Below are 22,922 nucleotides of genomic sequence, written 5' to 3'. Positions count from 1 at the left end.
ACGTGTTATGCAATGTGACATAACGTACTAATCTAATTATGCATAGCTGTACATTCTCCTAAAATTTCATACCAACAAATAAAAGAATTAGTTAAAGTATTCATATAACAAAAAAAATGATGCTCATCTATTGAATCGGCTCTAGGAGTGTAGGTACTTCCCCAAACCAAACAGTCAGGTTCACCCATACAAGTGAGCCAAGATGACATGCATACATTCCATATAATTATACATAAATAGACCAGTGTGTGTTGGCAATGCATCTTTTGGGTCAGTTTGTTCTCATGGCATCACAATTTCTTGAGAGAGCAACTGCATTTTTTGTTTATTTCTCTCAACATTCTCTTCTCAGTACTTGGTTCTATTATTCGTGGGAGGATACATACATAAAATGGAAATTCTAATTAGCTGCACACTGGTAGTTGACAAGAAGGTAGCAACACAGATGCACTGATACCACACATACAATGTATGACACTGCTTGTACGTGTCACTCATCACTATGTTATAGGGATTTAAAAAAAGACCTTTTAAAATTTCATTATGAAATAGATTGGTATTAAAAATCAGCAGCTAAAATCATCATGTACAAAACTGTTAGCAAAAGAAAAAGGAAATTTAGTGTTGAAAACTGATCAGAATGAAGTTCATTTATACACTGAAGTAGTAGTGGTAATATGTAGTGGTAATATTAGTAGTAGTCTCCTCTCAGGACAATCTCTTCCTGTTCCTTGTGTTCTCCACTGTACAAGTGTGTGAGGAGTTCTCGTGGACAGGAGCACATCATGTTACAGAATTCACAATAGATTTGTTCGGGTACATCAGATCTTGGAAGAGAGCAAATAAATATGTACAGATACAAACACATTACGCTACTAACTTTGAAGCTTTCTTGTGTAACATTCTCAGTTTATCCCTCACATTAGCCTGTTTGTCAGTGGTCACTCCACTGATGGCAATGCCATTGTGTAGTGGGTAGATCAATGGCTCGTCCTCAGGATCTACTTGTGTAAACAGTATCAGATGTTCTGGTACCTGGTTTATGAACTGTGAAGCGCACACACAACAAACAACAATTTATAGTCTCACTTGGTTCCATTTGTATGGTGACTTGTAATGGATGGGGGACATTGATGTTCTTCTATTTAAAAACACTCTCAGTAAAAGATCACGAGCTTTCTTCTGCAACTTCTGAAGACCTGAGGTACCCCATTCTGTAAGACCCTCCTCACAACCGAGCACCAAATTTAGAGCATTTCTCAAACTATTAATCTGTTAAGAGCAACGATACACCCATAATCATAGTTGGGACAGTTACTTTTTATCAGTAACTAGTTACATATTACTTGCAACAGAACTATTTAGTTACAGTTACATATTACCCAAATAATAAAGTAACTATAATAATATTACATATTATATTACTTTGTGTCCGTAGCCTTAAGCAGTCACGTATGAAACTACCACCCTATCATGTGACATGATTGCATTGTTGGGCAATGTGCAAATCTTGGTTATAAGTAAGAAGCTGATGAATAAGCTTCATTACTTTGTTGTGGCTAGGCATTACACAGTGGATTACTAATGAGATTAGTAACTTCGTTACTTGTAGTCAGTGTTGGGAGTAACGCGTCACGTAATATTATTACTTTTGTGGTAACTAAGTAATATAATGAAATGCGCTATAAAAACAGGTAATATAACTCGAGTTACTTTACTTACAAATGTAACACGTTACCTAAGTAGTGTAGTTACTGTAACAAGTCTAATATTACACAATATTATTACTACAAGTAACGAAGTTACTAATCTCGTTAGTAATCCTCTGTGTAACATCTAGCCACAACGAAGTAATGAAGCTTATTTACCAGCTTCTTACTTATAACCAAGATTTGCACATTGCCCAACAACGCAATCATGTCAAGCGATAAGGTGGTAGTTTCACACGTGACAGCTTACGGCTGTGGATACAAAGTAATATAATATGTAATATTATTATAGTTACTTTATTTTTTAGGTAATATGTAACTGTAACTAAATAGTTCTGTTGCAAGTAATATGTAATATGTAACTAGTTACTTATAAAAAGTAACTGTCCCAACACTGCTTGTAGTTATAATATTACGTAATATTAGACTTGTTACAATAACTATATTACTTAGGTAACGTGTTACATTAGTAAGTAAAGTAACTTGAGTTATATTACCTGTTTTTATAGCATATTTCGTTATATTACTTAGTTACCACAAAAGTAATAATATTACGTAACGCGTTACTCCCAACACTGCCCGTGATAAAACTAACAAAACAATTACCTGGTCGAGGTCATCCTGAGTAAAAACTGTATCAAAAGTACACTCGATATCGTGATCTTCATACAGTCCTTTTCCAGTACTTGGGTCCCACCCTAGTCCACACAACACACCAGTGTACTGGCACCTGTCTTCATCCGTTCTACACAAAATGCAGTACAGTTAGTTCTCATATACAACACTGTTATACCCTCACAATACCTCATCTCAACAAATGGAGCAAAGAGGAGACAGAGCAGACTACACAAGCCATGGATGTTAGGCATCAAAGAGGTGTCCCTATGAAATGACATCATTGAATGGAGCTAGTATTTGAGAGAAGCTCACCTCAACACCATGGTGTTGCCACTTGGGTTCAAGCTGACATGGCCGGCTATCATGATACGTTCATGTTTATCTTGAGGTTCATTGTCGATGGTGACGGAATTCACTGAGTCTCTCTCAATTCTGACACCTCTGTAAGTTAGAAATTGAACACTGTCTTTACAAAGTGACAAATATAATATAATATGCTACACAGATTCTAAACAGTACACTCACATATACGCATGCATGGCATGTGTACACGCCACACACACACACACATAAGCAGAACTTACTTTGTTCGTCCAATCTTACACATAGAGTAGTAGCTGACCTCATAAGGATTACAAGGACCCTTCAGATTCCACTGCTTAACATTTCCACTACCAGATGGATAACTCCCAGTCTTTTGGCAGTATGTGTTAGGTTGGTCAGCACTGTTCCAGGGTTCTGTACGACAGGACGAACCAGCACGGGGAATGTGACTAGCACGAGGTGCAGCTTTCATTGTCTGTGGTACTTGCATACTACCCACGTTTAACGTCTGCTGCTCCTGAAGTGCTAAACTGTGAAGATGCTAAAAGAGAGAAAAGAAGCATTTGAAAGAAAGGGAATTAAAATCAAACCTTTGACTGGAATGGTTCTTCCATCCTTTCAGCATATCCTTCATCTACTAGCAACTTGTTGATAAATATATCCTTCTCGGTACTGGTGTCCCATAGTCTAACTCTCAATACATCATCCCCGATCTTGGAGTACACCTGGTGGTTGCACAACAATAATGTTAATGTTACTCACATGCTAACTGATAACACTACCTGTGCAATAAGTGGTTTGTTGTTGGTTAACCGAGAGAAACACGCACTTGCATCTGCTGTCCATTTTCCTTCTGAAGAATATTCATGTGATGGACGTATCTCAGCCAAGAAGCACTCAAATGCCTACAGAATTAAACTTCTGGTTGTTATACCAACAATGTGACTATTACAGCACCTGTATAGGCAAGGTAGCTAAGTGAGCAGGTAATTGTCTTAGAGAGCTGAAAGGGACACTGTCCGCATTGCCATAATCAACAAACACAACCTAAATAACAGGTGAAAATGAGTCACATCACAACTAAACTAACATCAGCTGTTCCTTCAGTAATGTTCTCAATTCTAGCTCGATAGAATTTCTTATCAAAGGAGTAGTTGGCTAAACAGTAGGAGCCAATGTGTTGCTCTTCTGGCCGGCTCAGTGGGACCATATCAGCAGTTTCTATGGCAACAACCATAGCTGCTAGATTGTTGATGGCCACAGCATCAGACAACTGAGCCCAAAAGTGGCCAGCATCAATCATCTGTAGGATTTACAACAATCAATTTACATACAGTAAAGCAACATCCAAGGCACTACCTCTGTCACAGTAATCTGAATGTAGCCCATTTTTGGGAGATCTACTGGAGTTAGCACATGACGATGTTTTGCTACAGCTGATTCAACCTCCCTTGGTTTCCCTGACAGCATAAAGTGGTGTTTGCTAGTCTTCTTCTCCTGTACTTTACTCATCGCCTCATCTGCCTCATCACTCGAGTACAAAACATGAGACATTTTCATCTGTCTGAAATGAAAACACTAGTCAGTTGGATGTATGTGTAGTGTGCAGGACTTTCTTACCCAGCCTTTACAGCCATGTATACTGCTGGGATGACATTTTGTGAGTCACCCACTGCAGCACTCTTCTGGGATGGCCTGGTACGCTCATATTCAATGTAGCACCTACAACATGAAAAAGTAGTGTATGTTCTATTAGAGTGCTTCAGCAAGTGGAAGTGAAAACAACCAAAACTAACAGGTCCCTCATCATAAGATTCCCTAATTTGAACAATTTACCTCTTACCTAGATCCTTCAAAATGAAGTGCCTTTCCCTTCCCATATGATCCAAACATCTGGCACAGTAGAGCTCTATACTGGTAAGGATGCTGGGGTAGTCCAGACACCTTGACACAGACAGGGCACAGTAGTGAGCATTACACACACAAGAGCAGGGGGTGGGATAGTCTTACCATAACAGTGGTAGTTGGGTCAAAGCCAGACATTTGTCTCATTGCTAATTCCTCATCTGAGATTTTCCATGTGAAATAGTTGGGGTAGAAAGCTCCACCCAAAACAACCTTCAACAGTAGCAACAAACAATTCATAACAAAATGCCATATAAAACTGTCAATAAAACTGGTGATTTTTAACTGTCCATTACAGTTAGCCAAACAAGTAGTATCCAAACACAAACACTACAGGCAGGGTTTAGTGTAGTGTGTCTTCAAGCTGAAGTTGCTTTCAAACACAAGAGGCAATAGCCAGAAAAAATAGTATGTGCTGCACACACAAGTTGGCTATTATTAACTCACGATCTTGACGCTACAATGGCCATAGCTGGGTACCTTTTATGTACACACTCTACACTGCACACAAACATAATATGCTACACACAAGCACACATTACACAGATACATACCATGTACACTGCAATATTTTACCTTAAAAATGAAAAACTCATGGGGGCTGCTGTGCAGAGGCCTATAGAGATGCAATAATGTACAACAAACCACACACAATCATGATGCTTACTTGGATAAAACTGAACGTTGTGGCTTGATGTTGAACTTTGCCAAACGGGTGGTTAAGTCATCTACAAGCTCTGACACCTAAATCAACACAAACATAGAGTGATCAACAAATTGATGATTGCATACAAACCTCTCTGATTACTGAACGATTGATCATGTTCCGCTGACACCAACTCTTCTCTTCCTAAAGAAACATGTGGTTTGTTGTCTAACTACCAAAACACTGGGGGCTTGTCCTATCATCAAATGGCGAGCATGACTCTATTTGAAATAACATTACATGGTTTATTTTACACCACTAAAAATCAGATAACAGTCCCAAAATATAATTTGATAATACAGTACCACCAACTTTGTTCATACGTACAGAAGACTTATGTATGCAGCAGAATCCCTCATAGCACCAGTGGGGTGTGTTCAGAGCAATTATATAAGTAAGGATTCTAAAATGTGTACACGCTTGTACGTATACTATAGGATTGTGGACTAGTCTACTGAGGTGTCTGACTGTCTGCACATGCACCTTTCCTCCAAAATCAAACCGGCCACTGGTTTTGGCACTCTTCCACTCCTTGTAGGCAATCACTATAGCAATGCAGTCACTAAAGTGGTCCTCGGCCCAAGACATCTTTGACCTAAAACACTTTTATGTAACATGCATGAGGGTGGTCATTACTCACTTGTAGCCATCCATTGGACGCTTGTATGGATGAACAAACATACTCTTCAGTGACAATGCTGAAGCTGGAGTAAAAATGTACAATGTCTGTAGTTAGATGTCCATGTTGTGTAGTAGTAACACTAGTGAGCATTTTGTGTGTGTGTGTGTGTGTATGTGTGTGTGTGTGTGTGTGTTGTGTTGTGTTGTGTTGTGTTGTGTTGTGTGTGTGTGTGTGTGTGTGTGTGTGTGTGTGTGTGTGTGTGTGTGTGTGTGTGTGTGTGTGTGTGTGTGTGTGTGTGTGTGTGTGTGTGTGTGTGCATGCACACGAAAGTGTGTACTATATGACTAGCCATGATACATTAAATCATACCAACTACAGTTGCTTCTTCCAAACAACCAAACACATGGCCCAGCACACACAACTTCCCAAGGTGGACATCCACTGGCAGCTGAGCCAGCACCTTTCCCAAGAACGTGAGGTCACCATCATAGGGAGTAGTAACACCATCACGAAATGTGGTCAGTGCTCCAACCTAATGATAAAATTAATGGCAGAGCTAGAACAAATCACCAGGAGAAACTTTTCCACTCACATGCACAAAATGTCACAACACACACAAAGTATAGTAACCTCCTTCAGAGTGAGGATGGTCTTTTCAATGTCAGCCAGATCTGGTGGGTGTAGTGCCAAGAGCAGGATGGAACGTGGTTCTCCAAGATCCAACACCTTGACATTGAGAACTAGTGACTCCAATGGACATCGCTAAAATTGAAAGAGAGAACAGACAGGTACACTACTAGTAAAATTAAAAGAACACAGGATTATGTAATTCTTGGTATAAGACATAGGCTTAGCTCTCAGTAATCAATTCTCTTACTATATGTACTACAACAGGTGATACAGTACATACACTATGTATGGCAGTTCAACTATACTACATGAACCACATTCTGCTTTCAGTTTACAACAACTAATCAGTTAAAACCTTGCTCTGCAAAGAACATGGAACTATCTACAGTACTTAAAACTTGTTCAACTTGTGGCTGTAGCCATTGAAAGACCAAACTATCACAGTGGCTTTTGTCCACATGTCTTAGAATAACAACTACACAAATACCATGCAACAACTTGTCACCTGCATTTCTGGCTTGCTGTGTTCAGGGCACCATTTGAGGTAGAAATCCTTTTCCATGAGTTTGAAGCAAATTCCATTAGCCACTCGACCAGCACGGCCTTTCCGTTGTTCCATGGATGCTTTAGAGGCCCACCTGAGCTTCAGACACTGATAGTTGGTGTATGAGTCACATGTGAGCTCCTTCACAAGACCAAAGTCAATCACTGTGACAACAAACATACACTTCAGTCCAACACAAGCAATTCAAGACACAAGTCCTCTTGCTGTTTAAAGTGTAGTTACTATAAATGTCGACAAAAATGACATATGGAAAATCTCAATGACAAATATCATAGTTATAGCCTTGCTTGTCTAGACCCCTGATAAAATGCTACATGTATGCCTCACCATAACGAATGTCAGGGACAGTAATGGAACTCTCTGCAATGTTAGTGGCAATGATCACTTTCCGTTTACCCTTTGATGGAGGTAGGAAAGCTTTCAGTTGTTCCTCATGAGTAATGGATGAGTGCAGTGGAACAATAGTCAGACTGGATAATGTACATGCAGATGTACACCAGGGAGAAACAGGCACGTATGGACACTTACTCGCACTTAGCACACTGCTCCTGTAGAACCTGGTCAAACATTTTGATCTCTGGCAGTCCAGGAAGAAACACTAGTACTGTCCCTCTCCTGGAAAGAAACATAATACAGTGCCAATGCTGTCACTCCAACAGAATTTCATGTGGGCCTTAAATATTCACAATACAAAACTAGTGAATGGTGAGGCTTACAGGAGGTCCAATGTACATAACGTATCAAGCATGCAGTGCTATTGTGTGGACTTACTGTTGGTCAGACTGTTCAACTTCTTCATCTAGTTGTCTTATCAGGTTAGCAGCAAGCTGGACGATCTCCGGATGAAGTTTAGCATCATCCACATCAAATGGGACGCACTACAGATGAAATATGACCAATAAAATCACATGTAGCAGTTATCACAATTACATTACATCTCCATATCTGCCCAGATCACCAAGATGAACTTCTTTAACTTCAAAAGATCTTCCAGGAATGTCTACCACAGGTGCTGGCCCTTCGGATGATCTGAAATAGTTAGCAAACACTGGGCTATCGATAGTGGCGGACATCAAGATGATCTTCACTAAAGGAGAGTTGGTATTCTGAAGCTTACGGACAAGGAGCAAACAAAAATCAGTATCTTTATCTCGTTCATGAACCTGAGAATTAACTATTAAACACTCTACTTCAATACAGCTATGTACTTACCTCATCCAAGATTACGTGTGTGTATTCATTCATATTCTTTTGGTTGACTAATCTCTGTAACAAGACACCCGTGGTGCAAAACGTCAGTCTGGTGTCCTCAGAAGTTTTTCTATCCAGCTGAATTTGGTAGCCAACAAGATTCCCAAGTTGCCAATTTCTTTCCCGGCAAATGTACTTGGCAACACTGGTAGTAGCTATTCTCCTAGGCTGGGTACATATTATATTACAATGTTTGTTTTCTTTGGCATGTTGATCAAGTATATACTGAGGTACTTGGGTAGTTTTACCACTGCCTGTTTCTCCCTGTATGATAGTTACTGGTGAGTAATTGATTGTGTCTAAAATAGTCTCCTTCATATGAGTGATTGGGAGATTTTTGTTGTAGACATGATCAAAAGAATATCGGCTATATACATCGTCTGAAGACACAGTGGCTTCGTATGTGAATTTCCTACTGTGAATCTTTGGCAAATCTTCATTAAGTCTTTCAGGCATGCTGACATGGTTTTGATAATGAAGGTTTGGTTGCGGTTGATAAGGGGCTATATTTAGTCCATAAATTTCAGTGGATGCTGTTTCGTCATCGTCATAATCCATTGTCCTGTTGGTTGCTTTCCTGAGCGGTCTACCTGGGTGAACAGCTGGTTCCTTTTGTTTGATATAGCCCCCAGCTGACTTGGGTATGGCAGCACGTGTCTCCTCTAAGCCAGGAATAGTGCCGCCAATCTTGAACCAGGCCATAACCTGTTCATCAGTAAACCTGTTACCACTAGCACTCATCTGTAAATAAAACAAGGTCGCATCAACTCGATTTAATGCACAGCAAGAACTATTCTTGTGCTCACGTTAAAATTCCTCCCTCACTATAGGTGCAATGGGTGATCAGCTGCACTCCTCCTATACACTGTAGCGAGCTCCTATGCACACGTGAGTATACAACAGGTGTGGCACACGTGACTTTCCCCTTAAATCGATTTGTCAAAAGACCCACAAGTCAAATACCGTGATCATAGCTGTGATTTGTTAACTGTGTGTAGTTGCCTTCGTGTTTATTGTACTGTCGATTTATCGGATTTGTTTCGATATTTCACTGTCAGAAAGTGGTTCTTTGTATGACATTAAGGACGAAACGTAGTGAATTTATTTCTGACTATTTTGTATACTGAATTAGAATCAGAGGATGACTGACTCGCCTAAACATATCGCTAGCAGTCCACCGAACGAGCCCACAAACTTGGACACCATCATCACCAGTACCAACTCTGTATCCTCCCGTCTGAAGACACTTGAACAAGAACACCTCATTTTACTTAGTGACCTACCAGAAGACACAACACCAAATGAAGAGACTGCCAACGACTTTGAGTGCCTGTTAGCTCAAGAGAAACGTCAAGTCCTCACTGAGTCAATGAAGAAACTACACACTGGACTGAATGAGGCTAAAGTAAGGAATAATGTGATATCACATGTCACAGAATGTTGGTTGACTGTGACACTTCAGACCAGTTTGTTATCATAATGTTTGTGTGTTGTTCTAGCTGTGTTGTGTAGTAGCTAGATTATTGTTAGTGCAGCCATGCTAGTTTGTTTGAGGCATGATTCGATCAATTATACCTAACATGGTACAGACTTGTATAGGTGTTTCCCACCAATGACCTGCTATAAATGGTCCTTGTGTGTGTTCTGCTTGTATATGTGTAAACAGTGTGTAATTTTATGTGTATGTGCTTGCGCTTTCACACTTACATATGTACTGTAAGTTTTTGTATTGTTAAAGTGCATGTGCGGAATATTTTTGTGGTATTATTAATTACTTTGTGATTGTGTGGTGTAGGCTATTTGGTTTTGAGTGATATTTCTGATCAGTTAGGCTAGCACCATTTTTGCAGTGTTACCGTGTACAATATGCATAGGCACTATTAATAGCGTGAGGATAAATAATGTAACTTTTTTATTTGTGCATCTATTCTCATCAGTTACTGGTTGCCATTGCCAACCATTTGAATGTGATAGAATCAGAGAAGCACATGTTGAAAGCTCAAGTAAGGAGACTGGCTGATGAGAACAACTGGCTGAGGAAGGAGCTCAATGAAACACAACAACAATTACAAGATGTTGAGGTGGAATTAGCCACACTTAAAGAAGAGAAAGAATACAAGCAGTTCCTTCAGAACACTCTGAATAAAGTTAGACATAAGCTATATTAAAATTTTATCATTTGTTCCACAGCAGGAGAATATGGGATCTGATGATGGCAAGTCCAGTTCAAGGGACTCTTCTGCTGAAATTTTTGTAGAAGAAGAAGAGCCAGGTATGTGGCCCTTCTGTATAATGTGGATTATTTGCCTGCACACACTACACACGGTCATGCACATGCTCACACAAACTGCACAGAGTCACTGACGCAAGCACTCACAGGCAGACACACACTGCTTCTATACACACTACACAGTCACACAAAACACACCTATTACTCAAGTGTCACAAATTTATTTTGTTTGTTTGTTGCAGGTAAAGCTCAGGTGTTGGAACACACAGTGAAGCCAGCAGATGAAGGTAAACAACCACCACAACAATCAACAGAATCTGAAGTGTCTGATCGACTGCAAGTACTTCACAACCTCATTCAGCAGTACATCAACCAGGTAACCCATACACTTTAAATACTACTGATGTTTTAGTGGACATTTAGTAGCAAGTGCACTTGAGTTTTGCTCTGTAACTCAACACAGTATATTCGTACAGATCTGCATCATTCTTAAGTCATCAAATCATAGTACAGTATAAAATAACGTAATTATCTTGTATTTCACTATCTCTACTAATGTCACACATCAGTGCATGTGCATAGCTCACAGGCACACCTGTGTGTACTGTTTGGTGTCACATATGCTCCTTTAATTTATTGTCTGTGACCGTCCTACATGTGCACCGTGTATGTAAAGTGTTTCACTCTCTCCACACATACAGGGAAAACATGAAGTAGCCGTGCCATTATGTAAAAAGACGTTACAAGACCTTGAAAAACAATATGGCCGCAACCATCCTGATGTAGCCTCCATGATGAACATACTGGCCTTAGTATACAGGTGAGTCACTATGTGTTAAGAGATCATCCCAAAAGGAGCATAACAGTAGTTACAGCTGTTACTCTGTTAATGTATGATGGATGATGGCACAATTCCTTATTTAGTTAACATGTCAGGAACTCGTACCTAAAGACTGTTCTATTAGAGTAGATGAATATTTTATTAGAGTATTTGTGTCAAAATATCATAAGGTTGCCTATACTTAACTCCACATGCATCATTTTAGAGATAAATGGTTCCTAGAAAGGAGTTCCCTCTATGTCTATGGATACATGGTGGCTCATTACTTACAAATGTGAAGTATAGAATTGCTTTACTATTTTAGTGGGTCATTTTCAAGTATATCACTTATTCATAGTGTATAATGATGATGGTGTTTAATAACCCATTACACACTGTATGGATTAGTGGGTCCTTGTATTTATTGTGTCTATGTTGTACAGGGAACAAGGCAAAGTCTCTGAAGCTATCCAGTTATTGAACAACTCATTGGCCATCAAAGAAAAAGTTTTTGGCCATGACCAACCATCAGTGAGTAGTGTGGCTACATTTTTTATGTGGACTAGTTATTTGTGTTGTGGAGGGGTTAGGACTGAGGTTTTCTGTTGAAACTCTTTTAACGTCCAATGTTACTGTTTTGTGCTACATCTCAAATATATAATTTGAACTAATTAGTAATCAGAAATTAACTTGTATGCTAATGACCAGATAATGATAATTAACTTAATTATGTAATTACCTACTTGATTCAATAATTGCTAATTATGTGCTGTTTGGTTTGGAGTTCCAAACGAAGAATCATCATACAGTATGATAGTTACTGTATAATAGGGACCACAAAGGAGTAGGCGTGACCCACGGAATAATATCACCCGAAAACAGCCTCAATTTTCCCTGACGACGATGAGACAGTATTGGTTAGGTAAAACTAAGCCCAAACAAACTTTCAGATCGACCTGAAACACTTTCAACAAGTTGCTACGGAATTTTAAAAAAAAAATTATTTAACGGAATTTTCTACTGACTGATTGACTGCCTGATGCCTTCAGACAAGCGTAACTCGATAATGGCTAAGGCTACGGGCTTACGTCACTTTGGCCTGACTGGTGCCTTTTGGCATACCGCAGTACGTACAATGCATTCTTCATGGACTTACCAGTGTCCTTCTTTGTGTCCCTTCCTCTTTGCTGACAGCGAAAAGTGTCGATTTGGTGGTAGCACGTGATGGATTCCCTTCGTAACGCATATTTTTTGTAGTGGCTATTTTGATTGCAGAGGTACTTTTCGATCAGTTCTTGATTCGTACTGCTGTGTAACGGGTTGAACATAGCAGACAACAAAGCGTAATGGATACTTCACTTTTCAGACAATAATTAATATAACTGCGGCACCATTTCTTTCTTATAGTATATGCGTGGATTGCAGAGGTGCTTTTTGAACAGTTCTTGATCCGAAATGCTGTGTAACGGGTTGAACATAGCAGACAACGAAGCGTAATGGATTCACTTTTCAGACAATAATTAATATAACTGCGGCACCATTTCTTTCTTATAGTATATGCGTGGATTGCAGAGGTGCTTTTTGAACAGTTCTTGATCCGAAATGCTGTGTAACGGGTTGAACATAGCTGACAATGAAACGTAATGGATACTTCACTTTTTAGACGATAATTGATATAGCTGGGGCACACAGTGCCATTTCAGATGTGGTATGCGTGGGTTCACCAGTCATAATAATTATTTACGAAAAAAAGTTAACAAACAAGTACACAGAAAAGTTTGGAATTTTCAACTAGAGTAGAGACCATAGGACATCGATAAAAAGTACTGAAACAAGTTGGAGTAGGCACGATATTAAATCACAGTAAAAAGTGTTATATCCCTACTGTGCTCAAGATACCATAATGGAAATGTACAGTAGGAATATAACACTTCTTATTGTTTTACTGTGATTTAATATCGTGCCTACTCCAACTTGTTTCAGTACTTTTTATCGATGTGCTATGGTCCCTACTCTAGTTGAAAATTCCTGTGTACTTGTACAATATATAGAGGTACATTCTGACCTGTTTCATTGTGCCATCAATAATCTGCACTCCACATTAGTGTCATTGAAATTGCCATGCCTACCATCAGGTTGAAGTACTTTTTTCCCTAACAATTGAAGCCAAATAATAGTAATCACAGTACCAAAGTGTGTACAAAAAGACCACCACAACATTGTAAGATCTAGGTATTCATGTTAGAACGATAAAAATTCTTTATATCAAAGCTTCTAGTTCACTAAAAGATTTTGTTCGTGTGGTTGCAGACAGACATGCAAACAAACACAGCCCATCATTTTCCCAAAGTAGTTTTATGAAAAAATTGTGTCCCTGTAGTTCGCCAAGGCTGCCTGTAGGGTTAATAATAGGCCCTTACTGTGTTTCATTTACAGATTGCAACAACCTTGAACAATTTGTCTGTTCTACATGGCAAGGTGGGGAACTATAGGGAGGCAGAGCGAAATTGTCGACGAGCACTGGAAATCAGACAGAAAGTTAGAAAAACAACAACATTACATGTATATGGTGACGTTATTTTATTAGGCATTGGGTGCTAATCATCCTGATGTTGCTAAGCAACTCTCAAACTTGGCAGTGATATGTCAAAAACTTGGCAAATATGAGGATGTAAGTTAGTCTAAGCATAATAAAGTATCATTTAATCTTGTCTTCTTTGTTCAGGTGGAGTGGTACTTGCAAAGAGCAGTTGAGATATATACCAGTGAACTGGGATCTGATGATCCCAATGTTACCAAGACGATGAGCATACTGGTATGTATTCTGTGTGTGCTATAATGAAGTGTATTATGACTCTACATGATTTGTTGTCACTAAGCTGAACATTTGTATCACTTCAGTGAATTTTCTATTACACTTGGTGTCTTAATACTGACTTATAAGCTCATAATATTATGCAAGTGATGTTGTATTGTGATTAATCACTACTGAATGGTGAAGACTTACTGAATGGTGAAGCCTCAGCTGCTGCCACTGCCTCACCCATTTAGCATGTCTTGTGGCCAAGGGAACTTCCATCACAGCATAGTTACCACCATATAGAATGGCTATATTGCTTATCAATAGTTAGTATAGGGTATGCATTTAATTGTACAATTATAGACTCGTATATATATATACGTCTGGTACCATTATTTCCTTGGATACAGTGTTATAGAAGTTCACTAATTTATGAACTGACAAACAAGTTGTATGAGAAAATTTTATAAGCCAGTAGGGATATGATCATTACGATAAAAGTGTTTAAACAATGGGAATCATCAACTGAAAACTAAAGTAGAAATTAAACTTGCACTTCAGTGATGATCTTAGCAGTTTAGTAGGGACCACAAAGGAGTAGGCGTGGCCCATGAAATAACATCACACAAAAAAACGACCTCAATTTTCCCAGACGATGATGAGGCAGTATTGGTTAGGTAAAACTAAGCCCAAACAAGCTTTCAGATCAACCCGAAACGCTTTCAACAAGTTGCTACTGAATTTTAAAAATAATTTAACGGAATTTTCTACTGACTGACTGAGTAACTGACTAATGCCTTCAGACAAGGCTGACAAGCGTGACTCGATAATGGCTAAGGCTACAGGCTTGATTTTTTCACTGTTCAACATTGCTTCGGCCTGACAGGTGCCTTTTGGCATACTGCAGTACGTACAATGCATTCTTCATGGGCTTACCAATGTCCTCCTTTGTGTCCCATTCATCTTTGCTGAAAGCGAAAAGTGTCAATTTGGCGTTAGCACGTGATGGCTTCCCTTCATAATGGAAAAAGAACAAACGATTGAACGATTGGAGAAACGCTGCCATTATGGAATAATTAGACTTACAATGATGACAGTGTGTGGCAGTCGAATTTTCACATCAACAGTAACAGTGGTCATCAATGATTACATTGTTGTACAATCTATACTTTCAACAAGTAGTATGATTACATTTAATAAAAATAATTTTGTTAGCACTTCGTAGTGCACGTGGTCTTGTCCTACCCCCCTCCCCTGCCTACCAGCCTTACATATTGTAAAATGTAGGCTTCTGCTATTATTTTGAGTTTTTGTTGATCTGGTCACGTTTTCTCACATAATATACCCTGTATATACTCCCTAGAAGTTTGGATAACTATAATAATGTGTGCATTACAGGCAGAGAGCTACTTGAAGCAAAGGAAGTACAAGGCTGCTGAGAACATGTACAAACAAATCCTTCAATTGGCCAGCAAGCAGCAGGACGAAGCTGCACCAGCCCCACCCACTCCAGGTAAATTTTGGTAAATGTTCGTGTAAAAGTACTGCAGTTATGTACTGTTGTAAATTACAGTGATTCATTTAGGCAGTCTGGTTTAGTAGTGTACAAGATCAATACCAGCAGTCAGGGAATATGCCCCTGCCATTCCTGACTTAAACCATTTTGATAGTTCTATTAGAGTATTGTAATCTTGCAATAAAACCTCTCAGGCACCATATTTTTTTGGAAGCACCCTACCTAGATATGGAATACTATTGACATCATCTCTTATGTCCTTACAGAATCACGCTCAAGGAGATTATCATCTTGGACACCTGAAAGAGAAATGACTCCAAAAGTAAGTACAACAGTATTGGAACTGTTTCATTTGTTTGTTCTATTGTAGGCTGGTGACCAGTCATCTGAAAAGGGAAAATGGTTTCGTTCATCTGCCATGAAAGTGTAAGTATTGATGATAGAATATTCCTTGTGGTGTCCATGGCAATACAGTTGTTAATATGTGTTCTTCACTCTTGAGATGTTTACAGTGCTAGAAGCTTGGTTCAAACATTTGTGAACTTAACAGCTTTTGTGTTGGTTTTCCAATGACATACTACATATTATGTCCACTACTGACAGATTTGGGCTACATTATTGTGTTGTTGATATAGTCCAACGGTGTCTAGCACACTACATCACTTGAGTGCTGTGTATCGGTCACAAGGTAGAAATGAAGAGGCGGACACACTAGCAAATTTTGCTCAGAAATCCAAACAGACAGTAAGTATACAACACTTGATGTTGTAGTATTGACATGTTCTCTCCTGTCAGGGACTTGACACATCAGAGCAGTCACAGGTGGCTGAAGTGCTTGGTAGTAATATTGTGTCTGTGGATAGGGAAGACTCTCCCCCTCCTAGTGATGCTCCAGACAGGCTCAACAGCAGTGCAAGTAGTGACAATACTTTAAAAGAAGTCAGTATTGATTTTGTGTATAGAAAATGAATCAGTATATTGATTTTCAGCCATCTTCGTCTGGTTTAAAACGAAAGGGATCTTTCTCAAGAATAAAACGGATGTTTGGCATCAGTCCATCAACATCCCCAAAGGATGAAGCTGAGTAAGTGCCTTTTGTTAATGTGATGCTTGGCTTATATATACTGAATTGTAGTAAACTATAGAATATCAGTCTCCTTGACTGAGTATAATGCATGTAGACCAGGTTAACTGTTTGTTGTCAACCATGCAGTATGTCACATCCTATTCTACTAAAGCCCAAGTACCAAAATACATGTATTGGGAGAGTATGGCAGTTAACTCCCTGTAGTAGAAATCAAACTCCCAGAATTAGTTTATATAAGACATTGAATTTTAGATGTTTATGTAGCCTCATTGATATATGAGACAACTTAGGAAGCCACACTGCACAATGTTGGTTATTAACACCTGTATGTAGGAAGATCCTTATACTTTTAGCAATGAACAAAATATAAACACATAGGGATTTTCCCTGTAGCCAGGTCTCTTATGCTTCACAAGCTCTGAGATCCTTATGCGTGTGTACATGTTACTTTTACTGTGTAATCATTTTTGCTATTCTTATCTACTACAGAATTGGAGGCTCTAGGAGTGCAGGTACTTCCCCTAACCAATCTCGGTCAGGTTCACCCATACCTGCTGAGGTCAAGTCAAAGATGACAAGATCACCACTCACTGCACCCAAAAGAAAGGTACACTCATGTAGTCTGACAGTTACTATAATCTGATGTGTCTACAGAGTACTGGTGATCCCATCAGCTCCAATAAACCTGTCAAACCTGTCATTCCAGTCAATAAGCAACATAAGTGACTTGTGTGTATAAAGGATAATTTATCAATTTGAGTTCTGCAGTAAGAAGAGACTATACATTGCAGTAGAAAGTTGTACATAATTATATATCATCACTGCATGATACAGTCAATTATATGCCATGAACAGCATAATTTCAAGCATATAAGGTTATTAAAACATTATAACATCTTGGTTTTAAGATTAAAAGATTTGAATTAAAATGTACATACCAACACACTACACAACAGTCACTTACTGTAATACAACAGTCAGGAAACATTAATATACACTCCTTTAAAGCAGTCAGGCCTAGAGCATAATCTTTGAAAGCAACAACTTGTTTTTTTTTAGCATTGCTCAAGAATAATAGGATGTTTTCAAAGCAAAATTAGTTGGCTCAAGCCTAGTCATAAGCATACACTGACCACATCCTAATTGATAGTACAAGTATTAATCATGTGCCATGTTATATCAATGTCCCCAAATTTATTGAGTGGTGTATCAATGGTGGATGATATCTCTGATCATAGGTAATGCAAATATTTTCTCATAGATAATACATGTATTTCTGATGCAAGAGCATATATGCCCAAATAAAAGCTGGTTATGAACTTCAATGCCATGTGGTCATTACATCACAATTATGTGGTTCTTGAAGCTCCTGTTATCAGATAACTTTGTTCTAGTAGTCCTACCTTTATAAACTTCTATGTGGAAGGTATACGTATACTGGAGTTGACGCAGATTTAGTTCCATTTGACGTAAGTAATCTGTCAGGCTTTAGCTCCTATGTACACACATTAGAGTGTCTGCCAGAACAAGCAATTTCAGAGCCATTAAGGTGGGAGTAAGGATTGCAAAACCTACAAATATCTCATTACAAGATATGTGACAGGTTTTAGTACAATTAATTTACACAGGCAAGTAATTATTATAAAAGGGATTAATTTTGTTATAAAAGTGATTAATTTTGTTAGCAAGTGTCACTGTACGTGTGATGATGATACTTTTCCTATGGGTAATAAGAATTTAATATTATGTAATATAGTGTAGCTCTCATGATCCGGATTGTTCACTATATCATTTGGTACTCTCTGTGTACCAGGACACCAAATATTATATGCCACTGTGTATTTAAAACCATGTTTTCCAGTTTTTGACTTGTGAGATACATGCATGCATGCATGCATGGAGCTTCCATTTTTTAAAATCATGCACCAGTTTTTCTGCTGTACTTGTGTGCAATCTGTTGATACAAATACACTATTCCAGAAGTTAAAAATGTATGAGGCCAGTATATAGTGTCAGGACCTCATAAGCGCTGCAAATTTATGAGTTCCTGATAGCAAAAACTTTAAGCCGATAATTTAAGGGAATTTCAGTAAGCTTTTCTGTAATCCTTCATCACTTCCTGTAAATATTATACACACCATACATGTGTGGCCTCATACATTAAAATGCACAAGTCAACCACCTCACCAATTGATACAAGAAACTGATTGATGCATTCCACAGCAGGGATAAGGGAGACAATCATCATTTATCATAGCTACTAAATTGTTAGCATTTAGCAACGACTCTAATTCATTTAGGAACGACTCTAATTTGTAAGTTGTTTGACAAAACTGACTGCCTGAAAAACAATTGACAAATCATCAGGGATTTGATTTACACACATATTCTCAAGATTTTATGCATACAATAATGTCAGCAACAAAAATACATAACATATTCACATTAATCAAGCAGCTGTACATTCAATTTGAGCCCATTAGGTAACTTAAAAACTTATCAGGTGTCCTAATGGTAACCATTATGGTAACCATTTCCTTGCTGTTCTGTTAAAGTTACAGACAGAATACTGTCTTGTGCCCCATTTTTGGTGACTACATCAGACAATGATGTGGGATAACTTTTCATGGACTCGGTAAAGCCAGTATCTATCATGGTCTCCTCAAGTCGAGAATAATTCAGATACAAGGTGCCCTCACTGAGGTAATGAACCTGTCGCATGTACCTTGCTGGAAGTACCTCCCACAAAATAGTAACACCAGCTGTGTCCACAGGTTGGTAATTCTCAGTTTTATGGGCAAAGTCTGGTAATTCCTTGAAGCTGTCATCAGGTTGGTACATTTTTCCACCACTCAACATCATACACTCCTCCTTCCCACAAGGACCAGGGTAGTTGGCAGCAGACAGAAAACGTACATTACTGTGGTAAGGTCTGAAATATGTCAGGACTTCACCTGGAGGGTTCATACCAAACACAATAATGTGTCCACTGGCTAGACCAATCCATACAGTATCAAGACCAGTACACATGGCAGTGATTATTTGATCTCTAGGATCACCAACATGACACTTCTCCTCAGCTACAACCTCTACATCAACATCACACAAGTGTACACGTTGGTGAGCATTTCATGATGACATCATAACACCTCCAAGGTGAACACTCCAAACTTGTTCCTCATTGGTTGATAACTGCATCAGTCCGACAAAAGATTGAGGATTCTTTCTCTATTCCACACCTTCTAAGTCAAGACTGTCAGGATTCAGGAAATGAATCTGATTACGGGTGGATGCCCACAAACAGGTCTTGGTAAGCACCACTCCATCAACACAGTGTTCTGATACATACTTGTATTTTGGCTTAATGTCACACTGAATCGTTTGCACATCTATTGGGAAAGTAAAGCAGTAACCCTCCATTGTACCCATGTACACTAGCTGGTCAGAATTGGTGATGCAAGAAACAGCATTTTTTCTCATCTTGATGTTGTGTACCAAGTTCTTAGTGTTCTTGTTGAAGATGTCCACTACTCCATATTCCAAACCAGCTCTAGAGGCCACCCAAACGTGGTCACCACACTGCTTCATACAGTGCACCTGACATTCTCTCACCAAGTGTTTGCCAACTTTCACCATTGTGTTTGCCAACTTTCACCATTGTGTTTGCATTGAAGATACTTAACTCAATCCCTTCAACTCCATCACAGCAAATCCACAGCTCACTGGGAATAGGAACGGGTCCAACCTCATCGCTGAGAATTGGGGAAACAATGCAACCATTACGCACTGAATATTTGCTGCTAACAGGAATAACACTAATGATAAGCTCTAGTGCTGGGGCACAAAGCCACTCAACAATCTGTTGAGTTTTTGGTCGTTCATCAGCATTACCTTCCCAACACAGTTTCATGACACGTGTCATATAGAACAGACCAGTCTCAGCTACTGGGATGTCTTCTAATTGTGGTCTCTGTCCCTCTTCTATGGCTGCTTTAATTTTTAAATGGTTGTACATTGTGGAAAGGATGACGACGAGCTATCAACTGGTAAAGGAACATACCAAAAGAAAATATGTCAGCTCTGTGATCATAAACTGAACACTCCTTTAAATGATTGACATGAGCAACTTCAGGAACAATAAAACCTTTGGTACTGTGAAGACCTCATGATCCTCCAGGGTCAGCATGAGCAGCTACGTTAAAGTTAGTCACTTTACAATTTATCAAATGATCTGGTGACAGTGACCATAACAACACATTATCTGCTTTGAGGTCACGGAAAATGATATTGATGCTGTGAAGGAAGCATAGCGCAGATGTTACTTGAATAGCAATTCGATACATAACGATTCTTGAAAATGCTCTTTGTTCTTTAAGCAATGGAGCCTGCAGTGTTCCTTGAGGTGCTTCCTCTAGTACTAGAGACATTGCAGGGTATACAGTTACTCCAACCATACAAACTAAACATGGATGGTGTAGTTGTTGCAACACTTTGCTCTCTGCTCGCAACTCCTTGAAGCCTTCTTCCACTTTGTTGTCATCCTTTGCAGTGTATAGTTTTACAGCCACCGACTGACCCTTGTACTTGCCACGATAAACCTCTCCAAATGCTCCGGTTCCTAGTAAACTCTCCTTTTCTTTTTTGTACATGACTTCACTAGCATCCAGGAGAAATGTTGTGTCGAGGTCAGCCAACAACAAATCTGGGACAAGGTTTATCAGTTGTAGCACTTTATTGCAACCACCACAGTTTGTAGATAACTTGTGCTCAGCAATCAAAGGCAGCAGAGTATCTATTTTAAATTCATATGGATTTGGAGCACCAGATTTTGCACACTCATAGCAAGGTACCTTGTGGTCGAGTTCACCAGCTAGTCCAGGATACCATTCAGAAATCAGCTGTTCAACAAGGTCAACCAGTTGGCCCAACACTTTGCGACCTTCAGCTGTTGGTGAACACATGATTAAGACACCATCTTTGTCCAGGTGTTTGACAGTATCCACCATTGACTCAGTAATAAAAAACAAAATTTTCACATTGTAAAAGACCCCTGTACGCCAGTACACCAAACTTCTGCCATCTTCTGTAGGAAACACATCAACTGATTCTTGGTGTTGTAATGGTTGAGGCCCATTAGTCATCACTTCAGTGGGTGCTGATGTTTGTGGTGCTGCTGGTTTATCACACTCAAAAGATCCTTCCTCTGAATGGGCAGACTGAGTGGAGGAAAGATTTGAAATTATTGAGACCATATCAGAATGGATACCATTTTTGACTGGTTCTGGCTCTTCCGAAGACACTTCAGAAACACTGGCAAGGGTACTTGTTCCACTCTTCAAACAAACATTTGTTGAAATGACAAGATCATCCTCTTCAATTGGCACTTGCTCACTTAGTATATGCTTTACTTTCTTGATATTATTCATGATACGAGACAGCAAACGACTCCACAAACCAGGGGGAGTGGGACGACAATAGGATTGGCCTCCAGAAACTGAAAGGCGAAAAATAATGAATCGCTTATAACAATCTTTGTCATCTGGTAGCTGCTTATTTACAATGGCAGGACGAGTCTCAGGTAACATTGACAGGATCAGAATCCTTTTGTTGTCTTTGTCTAGAGGCAAGGCAATTTCAAACCTGTTGAGCAATGTGAGATACTGTTGAAAGTATTTGGTAGGAAAATGTCTGTCTTTGAATAACAGAGAGATGTTCTTGCTCCTCAAAATTCCTTGCTTCACATATGGGTTCCTTTGTTTCACAGTGACAACAGTAGACATGAGATCACAAAGCCATCGAGGATCAACAAAGTACAAATCATCAAGGTTATGCTTACGGTCATCATAATGTAACAGAGTACCGACTTCATGTAAAAAGTGAGTAGCTGTATGCAATTCCTCGTCATCTTGAATATCAACAAGATTAAGATCTGTCACCATCTTCTCAAACTCCGCAGCATGCATGATTGTCTCATGTTCTCCATCTTTCACCTTGCGGTGGATGGCAGCCAGCTTGGCATCCAGTGCATGATAACTGGATGGAATTTTGGCACCCATCACATACTGATTTTTTATTTTGTACTCTGAAGCAGCATTGTAAATGGTGCTTCAGAGTACCATTTACATTCTCCATTTACATT

At 39.1% G+C, this 22,922-nt stretch overlaps 3 protein-coding genes across 3 annotated transcripts; 1 reads left to right on the top strand and 2 right to left on the bottom strand.

The window, feature by feature from the left end:
• Positions 1-525: 525 nt before the first annotated feature.
• LOC136268114 (ATP-dependent RNA helicase TDRD9-like) lies at positions 526-9,280 on the bottom strand. The gene is made up of 29 exons (XM_066063346.1): positions 9,137-9,280; positions 8,292-9,071; positions 8,015-8,242; positions 7,851-7,957; positions 7,608-7,694; positions 7,407-7,549; positions 7,020-7,222; positions 6,515-6,646; positions 6,254-6,416; positions 5,903-5,966; positions 5,746-5,857; positions 5,353-5,406; positions 5,224-5,300; positions 5,133-5,172; positions 4,662-4,769; positions 4,495-4,595; positions 4,272-4,373; positions 4,011-4,215; positions 3,742-3,954; positions 3,609-3,698; positions 3,434-3,556; positions 3,242-3,376; positions 2,912-3,192; positions 2,640-2,768; positions 2,514-2,591; positions 2,316-2,454; positions 1,090-1,272; positions 881-1,035; positions 526-827 (listed from the first exon to the last, which is right to left on the bottom strand). The coding sequence occupies exons 2-29, from the start codon at positions 9,069-9,071 to the stop codon at positions 692-694; spliced, it is 4,368 nt and encodes a 1,455-aa protein (XP_065919418.1). The 5' UTR covers positions 9,137-9,280; the 3' UTR covers positions 526-691.
• Positions 9,255-17,716, top strand: LOC136268116 (kinesin light chain-like). The gene is made up of 17 exons (XM_066063347.1): positions 9,255-9,735; positions 10,268-10,477; positions 10,521-10,602; positions 10,803-10,936; positions 11,262-11,380; positions 11,824-11,911; positions 13,817-13,918; positions 13,968-14,051; positions 14,106-14,195; positions 15,579-15,693; positions 15,963-16,018; positions 16,067-16,122; positions 16,332-16,440; positions 16,492-16,635; positions 16,686-16,780; positions 17,273-17,390; positions 17,438-17,716. The coding sequence occupies exons 1-17, from the start codon at positions 9,472-9,474 to the stop codon at positions 17,507-17,509; spliced, it is 1,938 nt and encodes a 645-aa protein (XP_065919419.1). The 5' UTR covers positions 9,255-9,471; the 3' UTR covers positions 17,510-17,716.
• Positions 17,717-20,946: 3,230 nt separating this feature from the next.
• On the bottom strand, positions 20,947-22,839 carry LOC136236772 (leucine-rich repeat serine/threonine-protein kinase 2-like). Its single transcript, XM_066027010.1, has one exon. The coding sequence runs from the start codon at positions 22,837-22,839 to the stop codon at positions 20,947-20,949; it is 1,893 nt and encodes a 630-aa protein (XP_065883082.1).
• Positions 22,840-22,922: the final 83 nt, after the last annotated feature.

This window comes from Dysidea avara, chromosome 10, assembly GCF_963678975.1.
Source record: "Dysidea avara chromosome 10, odDysAvar1.4, whole genome shotgun sequence".
Taxonomy (NCBI): Eukaryota; Metazoa; Porifera; class Demospongiae; order Dictyoceratida; family Dysideidae; genus Dysidea; species Dysidea avara.
Note: the sequence above shows the minus strand (reverse complement) of the source record. Positions and strands in the feature narration are given on the sequence as shown.